Raw genomic sequence first — 13971 nt, 5'->3', positions numbered from 1 at the left:
TGCTTCAGTCAATAATGAATGAAAGCTGACTATAAATATAATAATTTGATGTTAAAAATACCTACATATTAGATTGGGGCTATGAAAGAAATGTTCCGATTACAGAGGAAAGGGAATTTCTTGTTAAAATAGAGTTTCAACTGAAAACACAATGCAAAAAGCTTTCTACTAAAATATTTTTTCTGTCCAGAAACTTGGAGAAGCTCTCTCAACATTCCTATTTTCCACTTGGAAAATACAACAAAGTATTTTAGTTTGGGATAGACATGCAGAAAGCAAAATGTTCTATCTCTGTTTGGTTTGATAAAACAATTTTCTTTCAGATGAACTCACCACTAGTGTTTAAGTTTGCTTTGCCAGTGACCCCAGAAGTTGCTGCTTGAATGCTTTAGCACCTTTTCTTCTTCATGAGCAACATCTTCTGCCTGAGCTCTCTCAGGGGATGCGCTGTGCTCTCCCACCGAGCCGGTGCAACAGTGTGCATCACACAGGCACAGTCGTGGAAAATGCTGCCCAGTCTCTTCCAGTACTACCCTTGAATTGTAGTGTGGTTTTATGTATTAGAATTTTTGATATTTCATTTTCTCGGAAAGAAAACATTTTCTTTCATAATAATTCCCCTAATGTCTATTAGCTAGAAACTCTACATTTTGAATGTGGTCTAAGCCTATAAAATACCAGCCATACAACACATCCTGATGTGTGGAAACTTGCTACTGAAATTTGAAATGCCTTTCAAATTATCATAGATACCAACTTTGTAAATCAAAAAAGTTCACTAAATGCAGTGTTTTATTTTTTCCAACATTATCATCCCTCTATTAAATTTCCACTCCCTTTATCTGCTCTTTTAGATGATCTGGAGAATTACGGATACAGGACGTGCTGACCACCGGTAATTGGTCCCTGCAGGAGGAAGAAGCTGCGATGCCAGAGGGGGACAGAGCCGAGTGCTGCTGCAGGAGCTGCTCAGTGCAGGGCTGTGCACAGCTCAGCAGCTGAAAGCCCTTTGGCTGCTGCCTTTGGCCAATGTAGAGCCAGAAAGTTTCAAGGTGGGTATCAGAACCAAATTTAGGAAAGCTCTAGCCTTTAGTTACCACTCCCATGAGGTGTCCACGGCCACTTAAGAGCAGCAGAAATCATTGTACGCTGCTGCTTAGAGTTGGAGGACAGCTGCATCCCTTGTTGTACAGCTCTGAAGTGATGCAACGTTCATACAAGTCAAAGCTTCCTGGTGCTAATGTAGGTAAAGTTTTATTGCTTTATTGTTTTTTCATAAGAAGAGAATGATTTCACTCAACCATAACCCACCATCCCACATAGTGCTCCCTATTGCTCTAAGAAGAAGAGTTTTCTAATTGTTTGCAGTAAAAGTAAATCCTATACTAATCCCAGAAGTATAAATATGAGGCTTAGCTTTATGCACAGTCTGATATTAAGAAAATGCCAGAAAATAATTATTCTGTATCAAGTTATACTGCTATCATTGGTCATAAGATCCGTTTTCAGACTTTCATACCAAAAAAAGATGTTTGGTATTTCAGTTACAAATTGTGATCAAGTAATTGCATCCTCAATAATAAATAACAGGGTGAGAGAGTTAGAAGTAAAACAAAAAAATGAAAGTTAAAAGCTGCATCTCTATGGCCTGACTGAAGCAAAAACACTAAGGTTAAATATGTGAAAGTAATAAGTTCTTCTATAATCCAGTCAAATTGCATTCACTTTAAATTACTCTTTACCTCGGAAGCCTTCATGTCACACCCTCCAGAAGACACCCTGGCAATGACACTGCAGTGGCCCAGACCAGACCCTGTTATGGACAAAGTCTCACCATGAGCTCCAGGCTCTCGATAAAAACCAAGACGAAACGCATCAGGGAATGAAGTCACAGCCCCCTTTTTGCACTACGAGGGTGGAAATAAAGCAGATGGCCCAGACAGTGAATATACAAAAGCAAGTGATAGAGATCAAGAACAATTTGGGTTCTTGGATGGCAAATGACAAATTCATCCCGGTAGAAGATACTTAAGCTTTTTCATTTCCCTCTGTACACTATCAGCTTGTCTACGGCTGGATGGATGCAGCAGAGACGTGCTGTGATGGTGGGGAGGGAAAAAAAGAGCTGCTCAAAGAAAAATAAGTTTTGTTTTTAGAAAAACATCACTGTGGCAGGGGCAGGTGTTCAGCACTTCTTGAAAAAAAAGAAAAAAAAAACCCCAAAACCCAAAACCTCAGCTTGTGAAACATTGGCTTTTGCTTTATTTACCATTATAGAAAATGCCTTAAGAACATGGTATTTTTCAGTTCAAGCAATGACTGACACCCCTGGATCCTATTAGAAAAAAAACCCAATAAACAATAGCAATCAATAAACAATCAAAATCTCAGGTTACTAAATGCACTGTTCTGGGTTTCATCAGCCATGGCAATATAAGAAGGATTCATATGAAAATTCAAGATCCCATAACCCTTAGATACATTGGAAAAATACAACATAATTATTCCCTTAACTGTGTGTAATTGCCTATGTACATATAAATTAGTTGCCAGTTTCACTATGTATTTTAGATAAATGCTGATCTACTTAAAGAAATAGAGCACATCTGTATTTAATTACCTCTTCTCGGTGAATTAAAAATGGATTTTGTACTGCTTGCATTGCTTGTTTCATAAATCTGTTATAGCACAAAATCCTGGATTTAGCACAAGAAAATTACCTTGGTTTTTTAACATTAAATTTTAAATTCATTTTTAAGAAACTAGCTTCAGTATATTGTCCTTAGTTTCTTACCAATTCAGAATGATGGTTTTTTTTAGGAAAATAAAGAAAGAATATGGGGCGAAAACCCTCAGAAGGTTTTTGAATAAGTTTTGTTCTTTCAGAACAGATAACCATGGTTTTGCAGATTCTTGTTCTTACTGATATTAAAGGGACACAGTATTTTATGCTGTTTGAGCAACCTAACGGAGAAAAGGAACAGGGTTTTTTTTGCACCCTTTAAAAGCTCTTTCAGATTAGTAGATTGCTGTTCAACGTTCACCTGTGCACAAAAATTATACCATTTATCTATTGAGCGTAATTACGGCAATAGCACTCACAGTGGGTAGAAAGAGTGACATAAAGGCATCCTGAATCTATACTAATATTCATCCAGGGAATGGGAGTCCACGGCACTTGCATGCCCTTAGGATGAGTTGTTCCAGTTTATCTATTTGAATGTAAAATAAAAACCACATTTCCAACAATGACGTTTGAACTGAGTAAAAATGAGACCTTCAGATGTCTTTACACTTCAGGGGGGCTTTACTGATGCTCTGTGACTGCTGCTACTTTTATACATTACACACTGTTATGGGGTCCAGTCATTTATTTAATCAAAACAAGGATTTTTCTGTGGAAATACTCTTTAGATACCCACAGAGAAGAAAACACATAGTCAGCTCATCTGTCAAAACCAGTCCTGCTTTGCATAGGGAATTACAAATAACTGCCCAGACAGTACATAGAAACGTTAAAGAGGATGAGAATCCTCAGTTACGGCTTTTTGCAGTAAAGATTTATTCTGTGCACAGAACACGTGTGAGTCATATCAGCAAAAGAAGCCCCTATTATACGATTTCTATTGCTGGTGGGGAGTAAGCAGCAAACTTCAATGGCAAACAAGTTACGGCTTTTTGCAGTAAAGATTATTCTGTTCACAGAACACATGTGAGTCATATCAGGAAAAGAAGCCCCTATTATCCCATTTCTATTGCTGGTGGGAGTTAGCAGCAAACTTCAATGGCAAACGTCTCTGAAAGTGGGCAAATCCTCCTTCCCAGTGGGGTTTTAGTACCTGCAGTTTGACTTAATCTTTCTAAAAGGCAGCTCTGTCTCTGGAAGTTTGGAAAAGGGTCAACTTCTTCACTCTTTCTGCCTTTGTTCCTAATTGTCCAAGCATTGTTTTTGGACCGGTTTGGTGCAACTTCTACTGGAGTGAATTCAAGCGCTGGGAAGGAGGCAGCTCAGCAGCACCTCTCCTCTGTCACCACCTTTAACCATCCCTCCCTCCTGCCAGGGGTAAGGCAGAGTGAGAGAGACCCAAAGGGCAGCAGACCTCTCTCCACACCTTTCTGCCTGTCAAGACTCCTGGCAGCCAGGAAATCCATTGGAAGAAATGAGCCAAAAGCTGCCCCATTCTAGTCAACTCCCCTAATTTTCACTGTCCCAAACCTGTGAGATCTCAGACCGTAGCACAGACGTGTCACACCTACTTTTGCTACTCACTAAAGTCCAGTCTTGGTCACAGAAGCTAAACTCACACATCATATCACCATATTTTTAATACACACATGTCTAAGATCCACCAGTGAACAAGGACTCCCAAAAGACCCAAGGAAAAAGGAAGATGTCAGGAAGCGGGTGGAAAACCTTTGCTTCACCGTGCCTCTGGAACCTGCTAGGGTGCACGTAAAGACAAACCCACACGTGTTTAAACTGCACTTACTTGTCTCTCCAAAAGCATTAAAGAAGAAAGATAACGTCAAACGGTAAAAGCATAACCCGAAGCAAAGACACTAAAACAGGTTGATGAGAAGCTGATGGTGAGCTTTGCTGTATTAGTCGGCAGGGAACGATGGTATTTTCTACAAACCTGCGTCGGAGTCAAAGCGCACCCGTGATTCACAGCAAAGCCAGCAAGATTTGTTTGTTAGGAAGTGCGTGGAGTGAATGGGAGGTCTACCACTGTGTTCGCTCAACCATGGGTTCATAGGAGCCTGCCAAGCGCCTCATTTTTACAGTATCTGTAGCTCAAGAAGGTTAGAGAGCACGGGCATAACCACTGCTCTCATGAGTATGTTTCCCCAGGATGTTTATGTAGTTTTCCAATTTGGTCTCACTTGGGCCTAATTTCCAGAAGTAACTTTTAAAATCCTCCTGCAGGTTTCATTTAAAGAGCACACCCATGGTGGGCCCCCATTCTCCTATTGAACCCTAAGTGCAAACACTGGTGGAACATCAAAGCCGTCAACCCAGCACATAATAAACACAGAGAACAAAACTACAAGTGAGAACAGGACGAACCATTGAATGAGGGCAAAGGGGAGAAGAGGAAAAATAGTTAAGGAAAGAACAAAGGGAAATAATTAAGGGGATGGGAGAAAAATGAAGGGGAGGGGGGAGGAAATCACAGTCAATGTATGAAACACTACAGAGTTGCTCACGATCAAATCACAAGCGTTAAATGGCAACGTCGCACACCTTCCAGTCCTTCCACTGTGTGTTGGTCTGGAGGCTTTCCACAATGATGGGAATGAATTTTGTACAAAACGAAGGGGAAGTGATGGCATCAGGAGGAGGGGAAAGAGGGAGGTTTATAAATATAGAGATATATATCATAAATCCATTTACTGAATATCGTAACAGAGAGCAACTCACGGTGAATTTACGCTGGAGACTGACGAGCTGCGAGATACAGTACCTCGAGTTTGCTTTACAAAACTGCACATGCAAAAACAAAACAAACAAAGAAAACAAAAAGTGAGAAAAGAAAAAAAAAAAAAGGAAGAGAAGAGAAACCATAAAAGACATCGGGAGGAGACTCATACAGGCTGTGTCCTATTGAATGCAGACTGCAGCGTGCATCTTGGTAGGAGACCAGGCAAGCTTCAGAAAGTGTGGAAGCCACAGACACACCACCTTCTAGTTAACAGGGAAACAACCAAAGAATCAAAAACAGAACCAAAAGGGAAAAAAAGTAAAAAGTGAACCAAAAGCCACATGATGATATCAGAACTTTATGCCTCCATATGCTATACTCACACCATGAAAGTCCTCCGCAGAAGTCATCTTTAGGACCTCAGGGTAGAGGTCTTTGTAGAAACAGGTGCTGATTGCTTTTACAGCTGCGCTGTGAATAATTATTTCCAAGTGGGAGCAGGATGCTAATTCCCACCCGGCCCTGGGACACCAGGAAGAAGCCGTAGCTCAGAGAAGAGCATGGGCTGGAGGGAGGACCCCAGGCCACATCCAGAGAACCAACATCCACCTGAGCCCCAGCAGCTGCTGCCCAGCGGCTTCTGCTTGGTCCCCGCCTTCATTTGCTCTTCAGAGGCACCTACCTCTCTCCTCTGACAGGCACGGGGATGTGCCTGAGCTCAGACCATACGAATATGGCTTGTTGTGTCTAAAAGCCATAGGTCTGCTGCACTTCAGGCAGGGGATTACACGTTATTGAAAGAGCTTGTTTTAGTTCACAAGTAACTTTGTAGATTCTCCTCCATCCAGTGTTTGTATAAACACCATTATATGTGGGGGGTTCTAAATACGGAAATTACTGAATTACACAGCAGAAGAGTTTATTCTTCCTTTGGCAGGAAATCTACAGAAAAAACAGGATTCTAAATGTCTTCATAGATCTTGGCTTGAGGCGCTACTTTTTTCATAGTTATAAATATTTTTAATAAACCTACATGATTTGAAGAACCCTCCCCAAGACTGAACATAAAATCCCTTCACCTCCTGAATTTGCCTTTTCAGTTGCAGCATTTTTTCTTCTACTTCCATTAGAATTTTAATCTGTTAACAATCAATACTAGCAAACCAGAACGTCCAGTTAAAATCTAATGTTCTTTGGATATCATATAAGTGGTGTTTTAAATATGCATTTACTTAAAATTAACTCATTATTCTGAACAGAAATAATGTTAGCCTAGGTAAAGTATGTAACAACAAATCCAGAGGTCAAGAAACCTGGAACAAATATAAGAGAAATTATGAAAGGCATCATAAAAGTTTTGCTTAGAGCAAATAATCTGCTGAACAGTCAGGTATTTTGCCTAAACCTTAGTATTTCTACATTTGTACCATGCCAAATGAAAAGGGAGCAGGAGGGAAAGTAGGGTTGATATGCCCTGCTTGATTGCCTGCCAGGAAAATGATTGTTTCCAGGTTTCTCAAGCTGGGGACGCTTTTACTCGTTGGCTGAATGCTGAACCCCCAGGATGTCAACTAAAACCTGCAGAGAACACGACCTTCATTGCACAGATGCCTCGAGTGTAGGTGAAGAAATTTCTTGGGCAGAACATGTGGAAGGCTCGTGATGGAGGAGAATGTACTGGGCTGCCCTAATTTACCTGCCAGTCAGCACCAACACTGTGCGATACCTGTGGAAATTTTGGGTTTAATTGCTGAAAGGCAGTCTCGACATCTCTCAGCAGGAGGCTTGAAGGAACCTTAGGTTTATCCTTGCCTCATTTGGTGCAGTGCAGGAGAGAGGCCATGCTCTGATCCTGCCAAGTATCCTTGTAACTTGGCCAGCCAAAGTTATGCAAGTCCTGCAGCACTCCAGGCTCACTCCTCTGCTACCATTGCCGGAGTCTGCGTTTTTGAAACCATAAATTTGACTAAATTTGCACTGGAACTGCAGGGTGTAAAAGCCATGAAGCAAAGACAGCTTCCTTTCCCACATCAAAATGACTGAAGTACTTGAGCTTTGCTCAATGCTACTTACCATCCATGCGGGACAGAGAACAAGAGAGTGTCTTTAGGTGTAGCTGAGTCACCATTACACCAACAGCAAAGGCAAAAAGGTAAGCTAACAGGAGGAATCACAGTACCTCACACATCAACACACTTCAGGGGAAAAAAGAAAGGGAAGAAATCACAAGCCAGCAAGAGAAGAACACCTCTTCTAGTCTACACATCACCGAACATGGGACATTTCATGGGCTGGGTGTTCAGGCACACTTCTTGCTGGGTCCTGTTGGGTACTGACAGCCCAACAGGGATTTGGAATCAGACCACAGTATTCCCAAGACAAAAGGATAATATGAAGCCTCTGAGACGGAAAATGTCCTGGAGAAACAGAGCAAGTCCCCCCCACTTGATCCCCAGATCTGTACAAAAGGGACAGACACCTCTGAGAAGTTCCGGTGAAATGATGTGCCACCTCTATTTGCTCTTGGCACTTTTCTAATGGGTAGTCAACTCGTTCACCTTAACAGGCAGTATCTACCTGTCGCATGCAATTAAAATGCAAACTGCCTTGAATGACCATGTGAGGGACCAGCAGAAACCAGTCAGAGCCTGGAGAGAGGAAGAGATCTTTAGAGGTTGGAAGGTTGTCCTGGGAAGCACATGTAACTTTGAAAAACAGTAGTGGGCAATTCTATAGACTGTTTAGCTCCGGTGCCCACTTTGCATGAACTGTCTCAGCTACTTTCTACAAAGTTCACTGCATCTAGGAAGTTCTCCTCCCACTGAGGACTCACACCCTATAACCTATGCTTAAATAACCTCCTTGGGTCTGGCTACTACTGCAACCCATTACCACGTGGATTTAAAAAAAAAAACCCTAAGTAACAAAATGCAAAATGTTTCACTCAGCATGACTTCAGCATAACTGCTTAGCAGGTTCCTACAAATTTAGCATTTACTTGCTGTTGTGATTGCTATTTAAAAACTTTTCCTAAGAAAAGATGAAGATACATGGAAAATACATGGGTTCCTCGTGCTGGGTGAGCCACAGCTTGTGTCACCTCCAGCTAGTCTGCTGGCCCATGCTGGGCTGGGTGTGCTTAACGCAGCCCCTTTTGTACGTGCCATTGGTGCATCTTTGGCTGGAATAGAAAAGGTGGAGAAGGAACCCAAACGCTGGGAGTTCAGGCTTCAGGTTAGGCAAATACAGAAGATAAAATGGTGTTTATGCTGGGGTCTTCATGTCACCCGCAGGAATGAGCCTGACAGCTCTCCCTTCCACTGGCACCTTGACAGTGGGATCACAAAGTGCTTTGCACATCTATCACCTGCATAATTGCCCCTTTTCCCCCCTCCTCCATTCTCGCCATCAAGGAAGCTGCACCAATGGTTTGTTCTAAAGACCCGTCGGTCTGTCCGTCGCCCAGTTCAAGAGGCTGAGTGGTTTAAATGTTGTACGAAACAGAGGGTCTTAAAGACAACGCTGAGCAAACTGAACAAACCCAGAAACTCACCTCCAGAAACAACAAAGCAAGGAAAACGCTAAACAGAAAACAAACAAAAAAGAATATTTGACAAAAATAAGAATGAAACAATGGGCTCAAATTAAAACGCAGTAACAGTTAAACAGATATTCTGTTTTAAACCAAACATTGCAACAATGACAAAAACAATGTACCATCCTAGCTTTTAATCCTGAAAAAACACAAAACAAAAAGGCCCCTTCAGGATAGAGTTCACCAGGTGAAAAACCAAACTATGGTTGGACAAATCTCTTCGCTTTAAGTCCCGTTGGTGGAGCAGAAGACAAACCATCGAAATTCTGGGAGATGGATGAGGTAGGAGCTACAAACCGAGTGCAGGTAGAATACTGTAATAAAGCACTTTGAGTCAGTTGCAAGATATCTTGATGTCACTGTACTAATGAGTGTATTATTAAAACAGATTCCCATGACACCGTAGCATCTATCCACCACAAAACAATTCATGGCTCACGCAACAGCCTATTGCACGCGTAAGGGGCAAGGTACCTGTTCGGACCCTCCAAGCAGGTTGACACTCTTAAGCAACCAAGTTTCTTAGGTCTAGGAAATCACATTGTGCAACTGATGTAATGAATTGAACTTTTCCTGAAGCTCAGTTATGAAGGGAGGCTGGAATGGCAGAGGAGAGCAGAACCGGTGCAGATACACCGGCGGCACAGGAGCGTACAAACCACAAGTGCACGCCGTATTCACATGGGAAAAATGCTGGAGCTGGAGGAGCAGACAGGACATTGCAGAGTATGCAACGGCTTGGAAGGAGGCTGAGGGGAAGATGCACACTCTCAGTCCTTGATGTAGGGCTGACAAGGGAAAGAAGCAAAAGAGCAAGCCCAGAGCCTTGCTGGTGAAACAGCAGAACAACCGATATGCCTTTTCACCAGACTCAGCCCCAGGACAGCTTTATCACCTCTGTGGGAGGTAGACAAGCATGCCATGAACATAAACATCATGGCTAAGGAAATGCAAGTCATGGTACCCTCTGCTAGCATCTATTTTGAATGATGTAGGCAGAAAAAAATGTTGACGTTTTCAGAACACTGTGATCCATGTTATAGATGCCTGTTGTTAAATTCGTTTTTATACATTGTGGAAACAAAATCCAATTCTAAAACTCAAAAATTATTCCTTAGGATAAAATAAAAATATAAACTGATAGGCTAGACCCACCTTTGCAGCAGGTAGCTCAGTCCTAGGTTTTTCCAAGCCTCTGCCCACCACTCATTTTGGGGTACCCAACCTCTACAAGCATTTGCTTTTTGTAGTGAGATTTCCATATGCCAAAAATCCCATTTCCAAGCATCCCTAGTACTTTTTCATTCTCAGCATGTCCAGCTCTGGATTTCCTCAGAGGGTTCATCTGACAGGTCTTGCCATCAACACAGCATTTGCTCCACCTGCAGGACCACTGTGTAACTTAAGACCATAACAAATGAATAATGGGGTACATGTGGCTGTCAGCCATGAGTCCCTACCATCAGCCCTACTGTGTTGGATAGAGATATCCAAGGGATAAGTGCTGCAAGCCTAAAAGCCCCTCTGGAGTTCACTATGGATGTATTTATGTATTAAACAAATTGCTTTGGATTGCCTTTATTAAATATCTTTTGGATCATCAGCCAACAATCCATCCATACATCTATTTCTCTCTGGTAAAACACCTAGCTTCTCCCTTGATGACCCATCCATTTGGTCAGCAACCTACTGACGTTTACACATTCTTTTCCCAAACTAAAGTCCTGCCAGCTTTGAGAATGGCCTTGTAAGCACCTCGCTGGCACTGAAATAGAGACAGCAAGAAGTCGTGCAACGGTTGTTCGATGACAGCTCCCACACAGCACGCACGACGTTGCCGCCGTTAGTAGACGTGGAAGCGATTGACTGCACTTTCAGATGTGTTCATTTGTAAAGCTAATTATCTGCCTGTACAAATGTGGCAGGCAGGGATCTGGGCAGACACAATTTGAGGCAAAATAAGCAGAAATCCGCAATTTTTTACTCACTTTCAATTGTGGTCACAAAACTGGCCCTGCGATATTGAAAACCAGGTGAAAGCCTGGTGACAATCATGGGATAAGGTTATTTTAAGTAACCAGCAAGACGGTGTGGAATCTCAGCTCCATTAAAGTGTGAGGTTTTTTTCTCATTTCTAAGAAATCTTCACATGCACTATTACTTTGATTAAAGAAGAAAAAAAATAAGCATCATTATCTTGCATTTTAAAATAACAGTACCAGGGAATTCATCAAAGAACAAGAGCAAATATCCTCATTTGACTTCTTTTTGAGACTGGACAGGAAATCATTTTAAGAAAAGGATTATATCCAAAACCAACAAACAGATGTGGCATAAATAGGAGGTTGATTAAAGCAGTAATTGCAAAAGAAGTTGTAAGAATAATAAAACAGTCAAATTAATATTATTTTCCCTCACATACAATGAAGTGGCTTCATTTGGCTTATTGCCTTTGATGCAGTGGATGAAACTCCCACTAACAAGGGTCTCAAGAGATTTACACTGAAGGAACAAACAGGGATCCTGCTGTATTTCAGATACTTCGGAATAAAAGTGAACAGGAAACTTATTTTTCTATACTTGAGCTTCTCCAGGCTTTGGAGGTCTTCCCTGCAAAATATCAGCTGGATCTCAGTAACACGCAGGACCAAAATTTTGATGCTGGAAATCCTGATGCTAAAATTCCAGAAGAGGCCAATGAACCTTTAAGAACATGCTTTTAAATCCATTCAAGTTAGGCGTGTCTCAAACACAAGCCCATAACCCCATGCAGGCAGAACTCCGCGCTGACCTCAGCAACACCTAGACAAGTATTTCCACCTATATATCAATTTCTCACTTCAGTTTAGATCCATGTATATGGAAAGGTGGGCCCCGAGGCAACATTTTCTAAGGATTCTGGTATTACAGAATCTGTGCATATGCCCACATCCATGCAGAAAAGCCTGTATCTGAAAATGCAGACTGATGTTTCTAGCTGCAAACCAATGACTGCATACGTGATTCTATTCAACCCAGCACTCTTTCAAACAGCAAAGAGCATTCAAGCATATTTTTCAGTTTGATGTTTAGGAGGATGCTTTTACACTTAAATTATCAAAGCAGGGATCATTAAAGAATAGATAACACATTATGTGCACACATACCTCTCGTAATTAAAAATCCAAAGTGAAATGTTAACACTTCACCTGGTGAAATCTATCCTAGGACAGCTTAAAAAAATCCTTTTAAAATATGGTTATTTATAGCAAGGCAAAAGATGAGGCATTACAAAGAAAAACAAACTAAAATAAATACTTCATTAAATTCACGGCTAAGCAATCAGCGCTGAAGTATTCCATCAACCTAAAGCCCTGTCAGTAACAGAGATGGTAGAAAACGGCTCACAGAGTACAATGGGATGCTCCACTTGAACAGACATACCAACACTGAAAAACGGAAATGAAATTATAAAGTTCCCAAATAATTAATAAAATAATGCTTACGCGGCTATGGAAATGTTAGCTGCAGACATGGGGCTGACTTCTGCCACTTCCTTGGCTTTTTGCAGGGCAAGCTTTTGGTTGGTGGCTTCCTCCATCTCTTCCTCATCCTAGTGCAGAAAATCAAGAGAAATCAGAGCATGCATCGTGTCACGACAATAACCAGAGCTCCCCAAGGCACAAGTCACATGTGACTGTCACTGCTGCGCCGTGAGAACAGTGGAAACGCATCAAAATGAGGCAGAATTTCATAACTTTTTGCAAGGACCCCTGCGTAGGGCCTTGGTGCCAGAAACAGCTGGTTGAGATGAGAAATGCAAGGTTTGGTCAAGTGCTCGGTGCATTTTTACCAAGAACACTTCTCCCTTGGAAACGTTTCTTACCTCTCTTGGGCCTCGTATCAACTAGAATAGGAGACGATGGCAGAGCCAGGACAGACCAGACCACAATGTGACATTTCTGGGGTGAAGTGATCCCCACTTATCTCTGACCTGTCTAACACTCCAAAGCCTATGTCCTACTGAAACATATGAGACAGACTCCTAAATCCTGCCTGACGTGTGGCCAGTGTGACTTTTCTGAAACAGGAAGTTTCAGGATTTGACTGGACCTGCTCACACCAGTTTTATCCCAGATATTTCCACTTATTTCAGTGGAATCACAGAGGACTTACAGGGTGAAAAGAGAAAGGAGGAGCCATATTAATGCACAGTCTGTAGACTCAAGCATAGGTCAGAAAGATGGTTATGTTCGAACTTTCTGCATATCCTCAGATGGTGTGGATTTTTAACCTCTTGCTATTACAAGTTCCTGCAGAGCATAACTGTGATTTATTTCCTCCTACGTGGTGTAAGGACAAGAGAAATACTGCTCAAATTCAAACTACAGGATCTTAAGCAATAAGTTGAGGGTAAAAGGCAAAGAAACAGCCTGGTTCATCTTCAACAGTCATCTAGGTTAAACTTCTTTTGAACTTTCTAGCTAGTCAAATTAGACAAAAATCATGGCAGGATAAACACAGACCCTCTGATGGCAATGTCACATATTCAAGGAATAACCACATGCTAAGACAAGAGCAGTCACAGGCTCTTCTGTCAAACTTTACGAAACGCCATGGGTCTACATCTGCTCTTCAAAGGTAATGCTGTGAAAGAGTTATGCTTAAAATAATGAAAGCAGTCGGAAAGACATCTAGCTTTGAAATAGGATGCCATATAGATTTATTCATCCTGAATACCATATGCATAAACAATTCCTTGCTCTGACTTTGGTGTTATTTTCTTAAACTGAACTAATTTTTAAACTGTTTTCCTCTTCTACTTTCAAAGAAAATGAAATTATAGGAAACTAATAGTAAAAAAAAGAATTGCTACCAATAAAACTACTCTTTTTTTTTTTTCCTTTTCAAATATTAGCAAATCCATTACAAGTGAATTTCTACTGTAGTGAATGAAGAACCTGAGACAGGCTA

At 41.5% G+C, this 13971-nt stretch overlaps 1 protein-coding gene across 1 annotated transcript in view; it reads right to left on the bottom strand.

The window, feature by feature from the left end:
• The window catches only part of LOC104510356 (voltage-dependent N-type calcium channel subunit alpha-1B-like), a gene marked incomplete at its 3' end in the record, with an annotated part of 49995 nt that overhangs the window by 28794 nt on the left and 7230 nt on the right, over positions 1 to 13971 (bottom strand). The window contains exon 3 of the mRNA XM_010152582.1: positions 12504 to 12610. Within this exon, the coding sequence (XP_010150884.1) occupies positions 12504 to 12610 (107 nt within the window). The remainder of the gene's footprint in view (positions 1 to 12503; positions 12611 to 13971) is intronic.

This window comes from Eurypyga helias, unplaced genomic scaffold (assembly GCF_000690775.1).
Source record: "Eurypyga helias isolate BGI_N326 unplaced genomic scaffold, ASM69077v1 scaffold3725, whole genome shotgun sequence".
Taxonomy (NCBI): Eukaryota; Metazoa; Chordata; class Aves; order Eurypygiformes; family Eurypygidae; genus Eurypyga; species Eurypyga helias.
Note: the sequence above shows the minus strand (reverse complement) of the source record. Positions and strands in the feature narration are given on the sequence as shown.